The following is a 17,403-nucleotide window of genomic DNA, read 5'->3' on the forward strand; positions in this document are numbered from 1 at the left end:
CTGAAAGAGGAAGTAATGAGCATTTATATGATGAATCACGGTAATTTTGCTGACATCTTTAAGCTAACAATAGTTAGATTCTGTTTTTTCCTATTTCTGATTACAATGAGATTGAATCAGACTTTTTAAACTCTTGCAAGAAGAAGTAATCTTTCAGAAGATCAATGGCCTTGAGAAAAATGGTTCTCTCTCACATTCTCCTGCACAGCCTAAGACAAATCAAACATGAATCAGAATCACTGTAGAGAAAAAAAAAAGTAAAGTTGGGATAATGATTATTTGTATGGTTGGGATTAGTACCTGAAGGAGTTCAGTCATCTGGCCTCGTCCGTAACTCGGCATGGGCTTCGGCATATGTACTGGATGGACCGGGTGTATCGCCTGCAATGGCTCAATAGACAGAGCTTGCTCATCTGACTCTGGTTCAATGGACTGTGCCGTGTGATGGACTTGACCTTTATTCATCACTTGTGTGAGCAGCGTCTCAAAAGGCTTGCCGTTACTCGCTTGAGACCCCGTCTCGTTCTGCATGGGACTGTGGTGGATCGGGACACGTCCACCACCATTCTGTAGATGATGGGAAGGCTGAAGCACGACAGGAACCAAGAGATTCTTTGGCTGAATCGGAACCAATGCTCTGTTCCTAACACCACTACCACGTTTCTCCCTAAATCTAGATTTCCGACCTCGTTTAGCTGAGCCATCATGATGCATCACATCACTGTTCCTTCTTATCATTGGAACATCAGGAGCAACATCGTTATCAACCGAAACAGGATCGCAATGACCAGGCTTGAACACCACACCTCTAAGCATGCTATCTGAGTTTCCAACCTTAACCGAAAGCAAGAACCCGGCATCAAACGTCGCCTCGATCACGCCAGTAATCTGTTGTCCAACCATAGCTTCATCATCATCGTGCCTCTGACGAAGCTGCTGCAGCTGAGTCCTGCTAAACCCTGGAGGAGTGACAATAGGAGACTGCTCGTTAGATTCTAGCCTCAGGTGTTTCCTTGGACGACCTCGTTTCCGTTTCGCCATTAAATCTCCTGAGATAGTGTGGTTGTTCTCTTCATGCCCTTCCTTCTCCATCTCTTTGAGAAGCTTCGATATTGCAGTAACTAGTGTTAGTTAATAAAACCCTCTCAGTGTAATCCCTCTGAGACAATAAAGATACAATACAAGTGAGAATCACAAAACCAACACCAGAGAGATCATCATCACACAAAACTAAAACAATATCACAAATGTGAAGCTTATACTGAAACAGCAAACACAAACACTAAAAAAAAAACTCTTTTTTTCGGTTTTTCTTAATTAACATTCACAAATTAAGTGTAAATTATACACATTTCTAACTAAAAACTGGGGATTTAAAAGCAGATAAGATCCAGTAATCCAAACGAACATGCAACCATTTCTAAACCCTTAAATCAGGGACTCCTAATTACAAATCATCTCAAAAAATCAAACCACTAATCAACCAACAACATACACACACAGAGACAGAAGTAACAACAATAACAAATTTCAAAGTAAACCCTAGAATCAAAAATCAAAATAAGAAGAACACTAAAAACAAAAAATCTCGGATTTCAAAAAAAAAATCGAGTGAAGAAGAAACACAACACATAGCACAAAGTATTATTAATAATTATTATTACCCGAAATGAACAAAACAAAGAAACGAGGCAGAGAGACAAAAGCTTTGAACTTGTCCCGTCAATTTCTGTGTAAAAGAAACAGACAGAGATTAAATTTTACAGACATACCTGCGATTTTTCTTCTCCTCTTTCTTCAGCTTTTCTTTTTTTTTTTTTAGTCTTGTGGCAATTACAACGTTAGTCAAAAAACAAGAGAGAGGCTAAATGCGAAAAAGACAAAAAAATCACACATTTGAGGGCAACCAAATAAAATAAAAAAGGCCTAAATTTTAATTACTAACTACAGCAAACCAAAAAAAAATATTGTGGATTTGGTGTAAACCCTCTGTTGTTTAATTTTTTGGTTTGGGCTTTTTAGTTCTTACTTTTTTTTAAGATCTTTGTTAATAATATAAGATACTTTTTTCTTTTTCAAAAGGTCACGTGAAAATCACGTGGAGTGTATGCTATGCTTATCTTAGATTTCCGATGTTATCACTCAGTATAATTGTGCGATTTGATGATAATTTAAACAAACTGTTTGATTAAGATCAAACCCATTAAAATAATGCTCTCTCGTGCATACATTTTCAACCATACAATAAAATTTGCTTTTCTAATAAACGTGGACGACGCTTATAATTTTCTTCTGAGTTGTTTGTTTACTGATCAATAAAAGCCGTGGACGCTTTACCCTTTTTCATGTTTGAGCTTCTTGATTCATCAGATTACTTAACTCTATGTCGGATTTTCAAATTTCGTATTGTTTCACAATCTATGTTTTTCTAATAGCAAAATAAAGAAGGGAAGAGATGAAAGATGAGACCAATCGAAAGAGATGAAGATAAGAAGAATCGAAATACTTATCATTGCAAAATATCAAATTATCCAACACCTTTAAAAAAAAAAGCAAAACCAAAAACACGCCTCCTAATGATGATGTTCACACCAATTTATTCGCATAAAATAGATAAGAAACGATCCAAAGTGTTTTTAGAAACCGTGGATCTTGATGTGATCCTTCTTAGCAATCCCAGTCTGGACCAAGAACTGAGACACTTTCTTCCTCTGATCACCTTGAAGCTGGATGATCTTGCCTAGCTCCTTGTCCTGCACAACGTTCCCATTGCAGCAGAAGTCTTTCTTGAGATCCTTGAGTATCCTCTCGTAGCTGTACTCTTTCTTAAGCCCTTGAACAGTCGTCAAGCTCTTTTTCCCATTCCTCTGCTGGATTCGGATATGAATGTAATCTTTTGCTCCCGGTGCATCTGAATCTTTAGCCTCTGCGAATGGATCGTATGCTGATGGAACCTGGATGTCTAGCTCAACCATGTAAACTTGGTTACTTGGAACTACGAAACCGCTCTTAATTAAGCTCTCTTTGATTCTCTTTCTCTGCAAACAAATAATAAAGCAAACCAAGTTAAGACTCCAATCAACAATAATCAATCCAGAACAGAACATAACTATCAAAATCCAAGAACCAAGTCTAGTCTTTATCAAGACCCTATTGGAATCTAACATCAATCCAAAATTTTACCAACGGAGAAACACAAAATTGAAACAAATTAAAGGAGCAAAAACCTAGTCCCCATAGAGATCAGACTTCTCAAACCCTAACAAAATTTCATGTTGAATATCGAGAGTAACCCTAATTTTTGAAGAGATTAATCTATAATCAGAAATCAAAACCACAAAAATAAAAAAACACAAATTGATACCAAATCAAATTCGAAGACGAAACAAAGAAGACGGATCGAATAAAAACTTGAAGATCAATCAATCAAACAAAGAACAACACCAACAGAAAGATCAATCTAGAAATAAAATAGAAAGAAGAGATCGTTACCTGAAGGTTTTGTTGTTGTGGGTACGAAGAAGACGATTGAGACTTTGGAGATTTGTGTTTTTTCCAATTTGATGAAGACGAAAGCTTAAGGAAGGTTTTGTATTTATAGGCCTTTTTTTAACCTTGACTATCCTTTTTTATGGCGGTCTAATCTTAACCGTAGATCTGTAATTTTAATTGACACGTGTATGGATAACTACGAATTAGCGACCCAAGTGGGGTTTAGAATAATTGTTTTGAGAAGCAGAGAATAATTCACTCTCTCCTTTTGCGTATAATGGACGCGCAACTCTCATATCCGTGTAGGCCCATTAAACATTTATTGAAAAAGACAACAATCCTCCAACACTTGCTCGAAGAATCTCGAAAAAAGTCAATAGCTTCATTAAATATGATTTCGTCTGATTCGATATCTGTGGTTGTCTGACAAAAGAAGAGACCGTCTTATTGCAAATTTTTCTGATACTCTTTTTCAAAACGTTTTACATATAGTTGAGAGCCGACGAATCAAACCACTCACTCATTGCTCAAACTTCTAATGATATACGAAAGCATACCGCCATGATTATAGTATGCCAGTTCCATCTGATTCAACTCCATCAACCAAAGTCAGACCATTAATGGTGATAATCAAAAATCTATACAAAAGCATTTGGGAGATTTACCTCTGTGTCTAACCGCAAAGTGCAGACAAAAGATTTAGCAGTGTCAGTGGTGACAGTTATGTCCTGGCCTGTTTTCATCTCATTGACATTGCTAGGAAGGTGGATTGTGTAGCGTTCATAGCCAGTCAGTTCTAGTGTTTCTGCATCCTCACCGGACTTGAAACACAGAGGAACTATCCCCATACTAGCCAAGTTGCTGCGGTGGACTCTGTTAAAGCTCTTGGCAATGATAGCTTTCACTCCCTAATTATTTATGTTAAAATCTCAAAGTCACATCGAACATAGCAGTTGAAAGCCTGTCAAATGTATGATACTAATAACAAATATCATGTATGCATATGCATAATTACCAGAAGCATTGGACCCTTTACAGCCCAATCCCGGGAGCTACCAATTCCATACTCTGCACCAGCTAGTATGATCGTGTCCTGTCCACCGGTTTTGTATCTCTGCAGATGTATTCAAATGAACATAAGTGATGGTTTAAGTTTTCTTGAAGTTTGTAATACATATCTTACTCACACTTGCTGCATCATAAACGCTAATTTCCTCTCCGGTAGGAATGTGAACTGTCTTAGGGCCAAGTTCTCCATTTAAGAGCTTGTTAACAATACGCGTACTGGAAAAGGTGCCGCGTGTCATCACTTCATGGTTTCCTCGACGACTTCCATATGATTGAAATCATACTTACACATCGAATACCGGTCTATAAGAAATTTTGCAGCAGGGCTATTCTCGTGGATAGTTCCTGCTGAGGAAATGTGGTCTGTGGTTATGTTGTCTCCAAAGTTCATTAAGCAATAAGCATCCTTCACTTCACGCGGACCAGGTGGCTTTGTGGTCAGGTTCTTGAAAAAAGGAGGTTCATGAATGTATGTTGAGTTCGGATCCCAAGAATAGAGTGCTGAACTTAGTGACACAGAATTTTTCTTTGTCATTGTCTCATAAGTGCTCCTGAACATGCTTTGTAACTCCCTATTTTGAAAAGCCTATTCCAAAGTACCATTTATAAAAAAAAAAAACTACAAGGAGCGTTAAAAGAAACCATAGAGAAAACTATGAAGTTACTCTATATACCTGAGCAACTTCTTCACTGCTTGGCCATATGTCCCTTAAGTACACATTTTTCCCATCGTTGTTTGTTCCCAATGGTTCTTTCTCAAAGTCAATGTCAACCTGTAATACATCCAAGATGAAAAAAGAAAAGCAACAAGCTCGAGACAAATCAATACATTGGATAAAATTTCAAAAAGAAAAAATTGCTTCATGAGATTTCATGTTCAGTGAGATGACAAAGTACAAACCGTTCCAGAAAGCGCATAAGCAACAACGAGTTGTGGTGAAGTAAAAAATTTCGCTCTAGCATATGGATTACGACGATAAAGGCCTCTGCTAGAGAGCACGGCAGTTGCAATTATATCTGTGGTAGGAAAGAGAACAAAGGAAGCCAGTAAAGTTGAGGTTCACCCATAATTGTTGTTTGCAAGAGAAATGAACTGGAGAGCATTATATTGTGCATCGAACACGAGGATGATGTTCAAGAAAGATTGTTAAATCTTATAAACTGTGAAATACAATGGTCAGTAATATGATTTTGTATAGAGTGTAGAATGCGATATTATACTAATATTCGTAAAGGAAGTAGTTAGTTTTCTGTCGTAAAGGAGAAAGTCCCTACCACTTTCTGAAATAGCAGATTCAATTGGCTCATCAAGTAAGTCATCAGAACCCCAAATGCTTGTACTGACGCCATAGCCGACAACGTTGAATCCTTGTTTCGCTAAGTACTTTTTAAGCCCACTGCAAAGAAGTTAAACAAATTGAGGATAATACCAAAGATCCAATAGATTCTATAACGTTAACTTAAGTGACCCCAATATACCTTTGAAGCAAACATTCCTCGACTACTCCAGAAACAGGAGTTACAGTTGTCCTAATCCATGGTTTTACCTATAATTACGGTGCCATTATGTGACTGGAATAACCTTATCCAGATGACCAAATTCAAAAGCAGAGGGAGAAACTCACTTTTAGGCCAAGGTCATAAGCCTTTTTAGCAACAAGTGCAGCACCAACCATGTCATTAGGGCTTGATATGGCACAATCACTTGTAATGGTCGCAACAACAACACTACCATGTTTAAGCTCAGCAGGTTGTCCGTCATATGAGAACTTCACAATTATGTCTTGCTGTTCTTTTGGGACTGCAAACCCCTTGTAAAAAATAGAAGATCATGCATGCCACAAAAAATTATTCAAAAAAAATAACTTCTTTGATTCGTTATAATAAACTCAGCTTGTATGATTGTATGTTACCTTTATTCCAAGAGGATTGTCAAGGCATGCTTTCCAGTCAACCTTCATATCCCTCAATAAAGTTTGGTCGCAAGGCCTGTACAACAAAACATAAAAAAGTAAAGACTTTAATGACAAGATGTTAGGACTTACAGTAAGGTGATGATTTACAGAAGTAAAAACATATACCGTTTTGGACCAGAAATACATGGTTCAACATCTCCCAGATCTAATTGCAGAGAGGATGTATATGCTCTTTCTTCCTGGGGCTGCAAGACTAGTATACATTTAGGTTCGAGAATATTGACTAAATTGAAAGTACATATGAACCGAAAAAAATATATATATTCTTACCTCACTGTAGTCAACAAACATCTTGTTTGCACGCAAGTCAATAATTGTCACCTAAACGAGCACCACAATGTAATATACAAACCAGAAGAAGCACAAAATGTAGATAAGATACTAAATGGTTACGCAAACTGAAGAACCTAATGAAACCACATAACTTACTAAAACACAACTCACAGTTTCATTGCTCCTTCCCTTCAATTTGAGGTACTCCAGTGTAATATGGTCAACAGAGAAGAAACTCATTGTTGCCTCATATTTCGCGAACATGTTTGCAATCGCGGCTCTATCATTCAGTGACAGCCTACTCATCCCCTCTCCTTCATATTGGAAAAAAGACGAATTATGTACACAGGAAACTTAACTACATTAGCCAAAATTTCAGAGATTACATATCTGTCAATCTCACCATAAAACTCAACAATATTGCCAAAAACACCATGCTTCCTTAACATTTTAGTCACGGTTGGAACCAAATCAGTAATTGTAACCCCAACCCGCAACCTTCCAACCAGCTTAAATCCAATCACACTAGGTAGTACCACGCTAATGGGCTGTCAGTAATTTAAGTATCAAACCAGGGCAAAATTCATATTTACCATATGCATTTACTACAAAAATGTATCCCCACCTGACCAAGTATTGCTGCTTCTACCTCAATTCCTCCTACTTCCAACCCAGCAACTCCTAACCCACCAATCATTGTTGTGTTGGAATATGTACCAACAACACTGTCAGGGTAGAGAAATCCACCCGAGTTGAAAACAACACGTCCAAGGTACTCTAACTCTACCTGCAGGTTGAAAATATAAATATCATCATAACACACTACCATTATCCAAACTCCAGACTAGAACAACCGCAACATTATGTACCTGATGAACCATACCAGACCCGGGAGAAGCCATCACCATGTTGTAAAAGGCTGATGATCCCCACTTAAGGAACATAAACCTTTCGGCATTCCTGTCAGATTCAAGCTGCATACCTTTCCGCAGGTCTCTTTCTTGTCTTGCACAATGAACTTGGACTGAGTGATCAAACACAATATCAACAGGAAGCTATAGGCAGAAATGAACTAAAACTAATGAGATTTGTGATGGAAACTGATGTAGATTCGATACAAAGTGATGAAACAGTTAACTAACCCGTGGATTAATCTTGTTAGGATCACTACCAAGATTTTTTATGGCATCTCTCATAGCAGCAAGATCAACTATAACTGGCACTCCAGTAAAGTCCTGGCCAAGAAAAGGTACTATTAAGTAATGTAAATGAACAAAGTTTTCACAAATTAAGAAAAAAAAAAATTATGCCAAATACCTGTAGAATAACACGGGCAGGTTTGAAGGGGATCTCAACTTTATTAACAGATGTATTCTCCCAATCCATTATTTTCTCAACATCATCCTTTGTGATGTGAAAGTTGTCACAATTACGAATAGCTGATTCCAGTAGTATTCGGACAGAGTATGGTAACCTATCTGCAGCATTTAGATATAAAGGTTAAAAGCATGAAAACAAACAGATTTGAGGTAACAACAAATGCTTCTTGAGTAACTCTACCGATTCTTGGATCGTTTAAAGCTGGTAAAGAATAGAACTTTCCATATTCTCCAACGTCAGGCTTGTGAAGCGTTGTTAAGATATCCTTGTAGGCATGTTCAGAAGCTAAAATTTCCATAGCAAAACTATTAAGCAAAAGAGTGATACAAAGTAATCAAATCAGGTACATCTCATGAGCTTGCTTCTATAGTCTTATTTGCGGAACAAATAAAAACTGAGAATACTTCAACCAAATATAAGTGAATCAGTGAATGCCAAACATAACAAAGATTCATGTAAAGCAAGCTAAGAGAAATGAGCTTTATAAACAAAGATAAGTATCAAGTATTACCGATGCTAGCGAATTTCCGTTCAAATTTCTCTAATCTCGGAGCAGCAATCCTGGTTTGAGCCTGGAGGCTCGCAGGCAACCGCCAATTAGCGCCATGACTCCACCGGGTGGCAGCAGAGAACACTCGAAACAAGCGGAAAGCCAACAAGAACTTCACAGATAGGTTTGAGTTACTAAGACGCGCTGCAGACAAGGTTGGAGTAGAGGCAGAGGAGATTCTCGGCAGGGAAGAAGCAAATTGCATGCCAGAAGAAGAGTACCTGTACATGACGAAAAATCAAAACGGCGTCAGTGATCAGAGAATTCCAAAATGAAGAGAAGAAGGATCAATCGAAAGCCTAAAATATGGTTGAAGGAAGGCATAGAGAAAGTCATCAAGCTTGTGTTATTTTTTCTACCAAGAAAGAAAAACAGATTTACAAATTGAGGAGGTCACGTCCGCCGAGAGAACGTTCCTTTTTTGACCGTTGACAAATAAATTTAGAATGGATTAACTAAATTTTACAAAAAAAAAGTACAGAACAAGTTAAACGGTTCTTCTTCGTATAAAATGATGGATGTTTCACAGCCAAATTCAAATTTGTATCTTTAGGGTCTTCACTCTTCAGTAACCGTAACTGTCTAAGGTTCATGTTACTTGACACAATAGCTGAGTCTCGTGAGTATGCAAGCTGCAAAAATAGAATCTAAAAAGATTGAACCAAGAACGAATCGAGTCATTTCGATTGACTCGATTCACTAGCTTCTTCTGGTTTCACACCTTCACGCATTGACATAAAAAGAGGGATATCAATTGATTCAGACCATGAATCAACAGATAATGACGTCTTAAGTGAACAATTCTCATTTGAAGTTATATCTAATTACTATCACAAGCTTTAAAAGCATCAAAAAGTGAAAAGAGAAACGAAGTTGCTATAAGGCTTTCTTGTCAACCTTAGGGTAAAACCATGCCAGAGCTTTAGTTTAAAGGACTCTCAACAGTCAACATTACCTTTTACACAGCAACGGGAAACAACAGGTGAACCACTGAAAGCAATAGGTTTGGATTTGAAGGCCACCAATCCCAATTCCTGTCGGATTAAAGCTGCATCATAAATTTCGACAGAGTGATCAAAGGCAAAACCAACAGGTTTCTGTATGCAGAAAATTAGGAGAATTACTATGGAAAAGCTATATAATCTTACTTAAGTCATAAATTATGGCCAATTGCGAAAGAGTCGTCACATCACAACAGCATAGTGATGAAGTCAGTTTTGTAAACCAGTGGATCACTCCCAAGAATCTTCACTGCATCCCTCATGGAGTGATCCACTGTGTTTAAAACTGACTTCATCACTATACTGTTGTGATGTGATGGGAGTGATCAAATTTCGCAAGTACTCCAGCCATGAACCCAAAAACCCGAAAGCAAGAAAAGGTACTAATCAGAACTTATCAAGAAAAGGTAAAACAAAAGTTAGCATAAAGAGGAAAAGAAGGACTCTACCAGTCTTTCAAATAATTATTTGCATCTTTGAATGGGATCTCAACTTTCGTAAGGTAATCATCAACATACCAAGCCAAAACACAAAGACCATTGCTCTGATGAATCTGCCAAAAGCGGAGGACGAAAGACAAAGCAGAGGAAACAATTTCTTATTTAGGAACTTAAACAGCTTATATCCTCAAGGGGGCACACACATTCTTTTTTTCCCATCCAGATGGGTGTAAAAGGATACACACTACTTTTTTACATAAAACGGTGATGAAACTACCAAATTGGAAATATATATAAGCTGAGCGAATCTCTGATCTCTACTGAGGATTCGGGGGACGACTGTTAGCAGCAGAGACTCTAGAACCCCACTCCAGAAGCTCCTTGCTTGTATCATCTTTGTGCACTATCACTTCAATGAAACAAAAGCTCTCTTTTTCCTCAGTCGTCGCCGTCTTGATCGCTTTCACTAGCTCCTCTTCGCATCTCACTTTGGCAGTCCAGCATTTGCCTTCTCCATTGTGTATAGCATCAACAAAAGCTGTGTAGTTCCAGTTCTTTATAACATTGTAAGGACCATCGTGAATCTCCACTTCAATTGTGTAGCCTCCGTTGTTAATTAGAAAGATTATAGTCTTTTGCCCACACCGTATCATTGTAGATACATCCTGCGCGGTTACCTGGAAACTACCGTCTCCAATACAAGCAATGACACGCTTGTTTGGCATTGCTTGAGCATAGCCAAGAGTAGCACCTACAGACCAACCAATTGATCCGTACTGCATCTGGAATTCGTAACCGCATCCTTCAGGGAGCTTCAGCTTCTGACAATTGAACCAGGAATCTCCCGTCTCAGCAAGCACAGCAGTTTCAGAAGAGAGCATATTCTGAATATGTTGGAACAGCACATTAACCCTCAAAGGCTCATTAGGATTATCTCTCAAAGGCTTTCCTTCTGGGACAAAGATCCTATGGTAATTCTGATAAGAAGTGTTGTTGTGCTTAATCCGTTTCGCCAGTTTACTAAGAAACTCCTTCATAAGAACACACCCAAACGCAGGTCCATTACCAATAGTAACCCGATCAGGCTGCACGATGATCGCCTTCTCTTTCTTGAGAAGCAAAGAGTACCCAACAGAACTGTAATCGTTGAAAATCGGACCTGCAAACAAATAAGCATCCGCAGATTCAACAATCTCAGCACAAAAAGCTGTACTCACAGCTCCCCAATACGTCCCTATAAAATGCGTGTGGTGCTCAGGTATTTGTCCTTTAGCAGAAGGCATCACAGCAACACCATAACCAGAAGCATCAGCAAGCTCAACAAAAGCATCCGCAGCTTTAGCAACCCGCAGTTTCGGCCCACCAACAAGAACCGGCTTCACAGCTTTGTTCAAAAACTCAGCTGCTGCTTCCACCGCGCAATCTAAACCAATCTGATTGCTAACCCTAGGTGGAAGCATGAACGGAACAGGATGACGACTAAACGTCGGAAGAGGAATCGCCGGGAGATTACAGCTGATACTAATATAAACAGGTTTGCTTTCTTTCAAAGCGGTGGAAATCGCAGTATCGATGAGTTCATGAGCTTCTTCTAAGTTATTAATCACAGCTTGATAACAAGTAACAGCTTGAAAACACCTAAGCTCTTGAGTGAAATCAGGTAAACCAATCGTATGATGAAGAATCCTATTGGTACCGTAATCGTTTGAGTTCGGACCACCGACGATGCAAATCAGAGGGAGATTCTCACTATTAGCACCGGCGATCGCGTTTAACACACTCAATCCACCGACGGTGAAGGTGACGACACACGCACCGACTCCGCGAGATCTGGCGTAACCGTCGGCAGCGTATCCGGCGTTGAGCTCGTTACAGCAACCGATCAGCTTGAGGTCTGGTTCAGCTATGAGGTGATCGAGAAGCGTTAAGTTGAAATCTCCAGGAACGGAGAAGACGTCGGTGACTCCGATCTCGACTAACCGTCTCGCTAGGTAACGGCCAAGAGTCGCGTCGCAGGGGCTGATGGTGGTGGAGTGAAGTGGACTCGAGTTTTGAACGGTTGAAACGCCGCCGTTTGGAGGACCGCCGATATCGTCGTGGCTCGGGTTACAGACGTCGATGGATCCGATTTTAGTGTCCATAGTTGTAACAACGCTCGTTTCACTTTTTCGAGTTTAGAGTAAGAGAGAGAGAGGTTTTCTCGAGAAGAAAAATACAGAGTAGTAGTAGAATGGAGTATGAGAGAGAAGAGTGGGATAATATAGGAGACTGAAACCGCCACGTAGAAGTGAAAACAACGGTGGCCAAAACCGAAAAAGTAATATTAAATTATTAATTAAGGAAAGACAAACAACGGTGAACGGTGGTGGTATTAAACATTAGGCGGCTATGATTTGTAGCCGAAGATATTTTGTGTAGCTGTGAGATTAGAGACGTGTACTAATATCATTGGGGATTGGAGAACAAGTTAGAAGGTATCAGTAGTATCACGTTTGGAATAGTTGGTGACTGAGAGAGACGGAGAATAATTAATTGCTCTCACGGGTGATACTTTACTTAACGGTCATAAACACACATGTGGAGATTTTAATTAGAGACGGGTTTGCTGCTAATCACTAATCAGTGTATGGTTTGGTTTTCTGGTTTATAGATTAGAAACCATAACCTTTAAGAAAAATGCAATGTTTTTAAACCCGACTTGGAAAGCAAACCGGAACATCTTCCGGGTTGCCGGGTCATCGGATCGACCCGGTCCGATCGTGGGTCAATAATTCACTCAATTTTATTATATACAATCATATATATATATGTATTATATCTTGGTTTTATGAATATCAAAACAAAAAATTTCATATCTTAACATAATTAATTTTTGAACATTAATTATAAATTTCTCAACCTTATGATCTTGAATCCAAACAACTTGTTAGATGAACAAATTAAAAAAATGGTACCGAAGAAATAGAAAAAAAGAATTGGACAGTATTCATTTTGTCCCACATGATTGTATAGGGGAAGAAGTACGTGATTGCTTCACTATATAACTCAAACCGAGAAATGAATTAGTCATAGGTTAAGAATTACCTATTCATCATTGGATTTAACTCAAATCGCTGGGCCAACCGCCGGTTCCACCACTGGATCAACCATCGGTTAGCCGAGTTTTCCCGGGTTCATCCGGTTCTTTTATTGTCCGGGTTTGAAGTGTAATCCGGACCGGGATACCTTCCGGTTCACGGTTAAACCGGTTCGACCGGCCGGTCCGGTCCGAGTTTCAAAACATTTCAAAAATGATTTGTAAATTGGTAGTTTCGATCGGGCTTCTGATTAAAGGTCTCGTAACGCGTGTCAATACAACGTGCAACAAAAAAAAGGGCCTCCCGCTCATGAAGACTTTTGAAAACCCTAAAGAGACTCCATCGTTTTCCCCCCAAACGCCGATTTCCCGCCGCTCTCACTCGATTACAAAAATCCTTTTAGATCCCCAAATCTTTCAATCAATTCCACAATCTCTCTCTCTCGATCCTCAGATTCAATCTCTTCATCGAAGCTTAAAAACCAAAATCGTAACAATGAAGGATATCTCTAAATCGCCGGCGAGAAGAAACGACGGATTCCACCGCTACTTGAAACCAGGAGCGCTTGCTCAGATCCGTAACTCTAGAATCAACGCTAGATCTACTACTACCGCATCTCTCGTATCACGCTCCGTCGCCCAGCCACTAGATCCGATCTCACCATCTCACAACTCTGTTGGTGATGAAGCAGCGGTAGCGGCAGCGCGGAATCTGACGATAGATCAGGTACCACATCTTCTGAGAAAGATCTACGGTCCTTATAGTTATCAGAGGAAGAAATTAGCCGCTGCTAGATCCGTCTCGTCGATGATGATGTTGAGTATGAATCCTCCTACTATGAATTCAGTTCTTGTTGTTGAACCCAGTAGTAGTGTGTTGAGTAGTGATGTGATTGCTCATTGATGATTTTTAAAACTAGTTTCTCTTCCATATCTGTAATCTTATGATGTTACAATTGGGGTATATTGTTCAATACTCATAATTAAGATTAAGACTTATTATATAATCATTAAATTTTCAAATCAACACAGGCTGTATATATGATAATATCTCGGTCATTTCTCTGCTTTGCTTAGTCTCAACATATCAGTGCTAAAAAATTTTAGATGTTCTCTCTCTGTTCGTTGTGATGGATAACAATTAGTCTCTTTGCCTTCTACTATTATTGTCTCACTCCATATGGTTGTCGGAAGGTTTCAATGAGTTTCATTTGCGTATTAGAGCGAGCATATGGAACCACTGGTCTTGGTTTACTCTATCTCATCATATCAGATCAATGTTAAAAGTTTGTCTATGTCCGGTCACTTGGTTTTGGTTAATGAGCAATAATAATGACTCGGTATTTGACGCATTAATTGAACTTGAATCCAGATCCAGCTGCACCTCTCTAGTACCCTCTGATTATGCAATTGGTCATTACTTATCAATACAAGTAATTTGTGGGTTTATACAGAAGCTGATGGTAATGATAAGGGAGAGAATGGTGATGATGATCATAAGTAGGTGTCCTAGAAATACTTTATCATTTGGAACCGATCATAGTAGTTATTAGTTATAGCCTTATAGCCTTATAGCCTTATAGGTATACTCGGTCGGTAGGATACTTAAAGTTAGGTACTCAAGAAAATCTTGAATTAACCAATATTGTTAGAGGAATCCTTGAAAATTTCAGTTCATGTTGATGTATCTATTAGATTTACTTAATTGGTGTAATCAATTGGCAGAAGTATTAAATCTATCAGTGAAGTATAAAACTGATTTGTTGTTGACAGACAACAAGTTACATCCCCAAGTACATATCATAGACCATACATAACTCACTTTCTCACCTTCAAAGTTTTCCAACTCTTTTCATTGACAAATGTCACAAATCCTTCATTCCTCTACTTTTTTATTTTTTTCAGTATGGCTCTTTTCTCTAAAATTTATCCACCAAATCATACGATCATCCCACACCGACATTGATAAGCCTAGTGTAGTTTATTTACTAGTCTCAAACAAGAAGTTAAAAAAATTTGAACAAGAGTGCGACTATTCTTGTATCACGAGATCATAATTTGGACTTGTCCAAACTACAATGTATTAAATTCAAAAAAAATACCACTAAAATAGAACCAAACCAAAGAAGACACGTAAGTTATGTTTAATTTTTGGTATTTTCTTCTCACTGTATCATCAAACCTAAACCTAGAACGAAATGGCGGAATCTATAAAGATGAAAAAGTAGTAATGTGAAAACGCGGACTCTCTCCATTCCTATGGTGTGATCAATTTTGCTGTTGTAACACTCTTTGAAGTTTGAACTTTGAACTACGAATCTACGATGTGACATCACCTTGACTAATGCTAATGTCATCACTTTGTGTCCCCCAAATAGTATCGCCACCGATTACTAATGTCTTTGAACAACGATAATTCTTTCGTTATTACAAATTTACCACTAGGTACCCCATGAACATAATATAAAACAACTCAATACTTATAATTTATATTATCTCAAGTAAAAACTATGATTACATCATATGAAGCCCCACCAAGACAAAGCCAAATGTCTATCTCTCTCGCTTCCAGCAACCACCGCACTTGCCTCGTCCCTGTCACTTCCACTACCAGATTTTTGGTGCCACTCACTAAAAACCAAAATAAACATAGAAATTTATCAAAACCACTAATCTTTTATTCTGACAGCAAATTACTTTTATACTCGCTAGAACAGTTACTAAATAGGGTAAATCCAATATATATGTATATAAGAAATTTGAGAAACACATAAGTTTTGGTAACAAAATTAAATCGACATCATTCTACTTTTAATGCAAACAATTATTTTTACAATCCGGAGATGATGAAAAATGCTTAGTTTAACGTGATATAGTATGCTTAATCAAAATTATATTCACATTTGCAAGTTTTTCTTGTCTTATCAATTTATAAATGAAAAATCACTTATTTTTCTTCCACGCGGTTTATAAAGGTTAATCATAAAAAGGAGAAAAGTTATAGGAACTTGTATTTGTATCCTTGTATAATTTGTTTTTATATGTCTTGTGACCATACAGACACACATATTTATAAAAGAGATAGATAATCTAACTGAGAAACCCACTTGAAGTCAACATTTTTATAGCTTTCTTCCTCTCCAAAACCAAAAAAGAAACACATCTGATTTTGAGATCCAACTAACCAAAGATGAGAGACAACAACACAAGAGAAGGGGAGAGAAGCAGTTCTTTAAAGCAGCAACCACAACAAGTTCCTATGTCTTTGAAGCTCATAGATTCATGTCTAAGGCTAAGTGTGGTTCCTCTCAGTGTTGCAACCATCTGGTTAACTGTCACTAACCACGAATCCAACCCTGACTATGGCAGCTTAGACTACAACTCCATCATGGGTCTCAAGTAAATACATATTCTTAAATTTCTTTCAATTTTAGAATTGAGTATTTGTTTCTATTTTAGTTTTAAACTGAATAGTTATTTGCAGGTATATGGTTGGTGTGAGTGCCATATCTGCTATCTATGCTCTCTTCTCTACTGTTTTTTCATGGGTCTCATGTTTAGTCTCCAAAGCTTGGCTCTTCTTTGTTCCTGACCAGGTTTTTTTTTATTTATTTATTCCTGCTCAAATCATTAATCAAAGTTCTAGTATGCAATTTCTTATATAACTGAATAATTTTTTGTGGTGTGTGAAGGTTTTAGCCTATGTGATGACAACATCAGTAGCAGGAGCAACAGAGATAGTGTACTTACTTAACAAAGGAGACAAAATAGTGGCATGGAGTGAAATGTGTTCTTCTTATCCACATTATTGTTCAAAACTCACAATTGCTTTGGGGCTTCATGTCTTTGTTCTTTTCTTTTTCTTATTCCTCTCTGTCATTTCTGCTTATAGAGCTTTTAGTCCTTTTGATCCTCCTTGTGATTCTCAAACCAGTACTGATGCTTGATTAGTTACTCAAGTTTTAACTTTCTATCTCAAAATAATACTATGATTTATTTTTAGTTTTTTTTTTTTCTTTTTAATTGTTGTTGTATGTCATAGTGGCTACCAAGGGGAAAAATAAAACTTAGTTTAGTTAACAAGTTCTTTCACATCGTGCAACACTCAGGATTGGCGTCTTCCCTCAACCTCGCTCTTTGATCTCTT

General features: G+C 38.1%; 5 protein-coding genes and 1 pseudogene across 20 annotated transcripts; 2 read left to right on the plus strand and 4 right to left on the minus strand.

The window, feature by feature from the left end:
* Position 1: 1 nt before the first annotated feature.
* LOC104731210 (protein METABOLIC NETWORK MODULATOR 1) lies at positions 2 to 2,053 on the minus strand. Of its 2 annotated transcripts, none has more exons than XM_010450526.3 (3): positions 1,773 to 2,053; positions 301 to 1,159; positions 2 to 209 (listed from the first exon to the last, which is right to left on the minus strand). In XM_010450526.3, the coding sequence occupies exons 2-3, from the start codon at positions 1,090 to 1,092 to the stop codon at positions 162 to 164; spliced, it is 840 nt and encodes a 279-aa protein (XP_010448828.2). In that variant the 5' UTR covers positions 1,093 to 1,159; positions 1,773 to 2,053; the 3' UTR covers positions 2 to 161. The 2 variants fall into 2 exon arrangements, with proteins under 2 accessions (XP_010448828.2, XP_010448836.2); XM_010450534.2 differs by having other exon boundaries at positions 1,665 to 1,837.
* A 435-nt stretch (positions 2,054 to 2,488) lies between these two features.
* Positions 2,489 to 3,631, minus strand: LOC104731253 (protein translation factor SUI1 homolog pseudogene; annotated as a pseudogene). Its single transcript, XR_015570516.1, has 2 exons — positions 3,493 to 3,631; positions 2,489 to 3,038 (listed from the first exon to the last, which is right to left on the minus strand). The product of XR_015570516.1 is annotated as a protein translation factor SUI1 homolog pseudogene (transcript).
* A 151-nt stretch (positions 3,632 to 3,782) lies between these two features.
* LOC104731243 (aconitate hydratase, cytoplasmic-like) lies at positions 3,783 to 10,176 on the minus strand. Of its 13 annotated transcripts, XM_087470997.1 has the most exons (22): positions 9,888 to 10,176; positions 9,695 to 9,787; positions 8,701 to 8,960; positions 8,370 to 8,474; positions 8,127 to 8,287; positions 7,952 to 8,044; positions 7,679 to 7,864; positions 7,435 to 7,596; positions 7,213 to 7,357; positions 6,981 to 7,123; positions 6,807 to 6,857; positions 6,642 to 6,721; positions 6,474 to 6,549; positions 6,186 to 6,371; positions 6,040 to 6,107; positions 5,836 to 5,957; positions 5,462 to 5,577; positions 5,235 to 5,333; positions 4,680 to 5,146; positions 4,508 to 4,606; positions 4,158 to 4,400; positions 3,856 to 4,077 (listed from the first exon to the last, which is right to left on the minus strand). In XM_087470997.1, the coding sequence occupies exons 3-19, from the start codon at positions 8,942 to 8,944 to the stop codon at positions 4,799 to 4,801; spliced, it is 2,385 nt and encodes a 794-aa protein (XP_087327123.1). In that variant the 5' UTR covers positions 8,945 to 8,960; positions 9,695 to 9,787; positions 9,888 to 10,176; the 3' UTR covers positions 3,856 to 4,077; positions 4,158 to 4,400; positions 4,508 to 4,606; positions 4,680 to 4,798. The 13 variants fall into 13 exon arrangements, with proteins under 13 accessions (XP_087327125.1, XP_087327130.1, XP_087327134.1 ...); XM_087471006.1 differs by lacking the exons at positions 9,695 to 9,787; positions 9,888 to 10,176 and having other exon boundaries at positions 6,186 to 6,361; positions 8,701 to 8,968; XM_087470990.1 differs by lacking the exons at positions 9,695 to 9,787; positions 9,888 to 10,176 and having other exon boundaries at positions 8,701 to 8,968.
* A 139-nt stretch (positions 10,177 to 10,315) lies between these two features.
* On the minus strand, positions 10,316 to 12,693 carry LOC104731233 (pyruvate decarboxylase 2). 2 transcript variants are annotated; one of them, XM_087471023.1, is made up of 2 exons: positions 12,295 to 12,517; positions 10,316 to 12,223 (listed from the first exon to the last, which is right to left on the minus strand). In XM_087471023.1, exon 2 carries the CDS (start codon positions 11,638 to 11,640, stop codon positions 10,498 to 10,500), a length of 1,143 nt encoding a protein of 380 aa, XP_087327149.1. In that variant the 5' UTR covers positions 11,641 to 12,223; positions 12,295 to 12,517; the 3' UTR covers positions 10,316 to 10,497. The 2 variants fall into 2 exon arrangements, with proteins under 2 accessions (XP_087327149.1, XP_010448857.2); XM_010450555.2 differs by having other exon boundaries at positions 10,316 to 12,693.
* An 843-nt stretch (positions 12,694 to 13,536) lies between these two features.
* Positions 13,537 to 14,289, plus strand: LOC104731260 (uncharacterized). The gene has a single exon (XM_010450588.3). The coding sequence runs from the start codon at positions 13,567 to 13,569 to the stop codon at positions 14,158 to 14,160; it is 594 nt and encodes a 197-aa protein (XP_010448890.1). The 5' UTR covers positions 13,537 to 13,566; the 3' UTR covers positions 14,161 to 14,289.
* Positions 14,290 to 16,256: 1,967 nt separating this feature from the next.
* On the plus strand, positions 16,257 to 17,339 carry LOC104731268 (CASP-like protein 2D1). The gene is made up of 3 exons (XM_010450596.3): positions 16,257 to 16,655; positions 16,741 to 16,852; positions 16,949 to 17,339. The coding sequence occupies exons 1-3, from the start codon at positions 16,447 to 16,449 to the stop codon at positions 17,201 to 17,203; spliced, it is 576 nt and encodes a 191-aa protein (XP_010448898.1). The 5' UTR covers positions 16,257 to 16,446; the 3' UTR covers positions 17,204 to 17,339.
* The last annotated feature ends 64 nt before the right edge of the window (positions 17,340 to 17,403 follow it).

This window comes from Camelina sativa, chromosome 2 (assembly GCF_030686135.1).
Source record: "Camelina sativa cultivar CO46 ecotype springtype chromosome 2, ASM3068613v1".
NCBI lineage: Eukaryota > Viridiplantae > Streptophyta > Magnoliopsida > Brassicales > Brassicaceae > Camelina > Camelina sativa.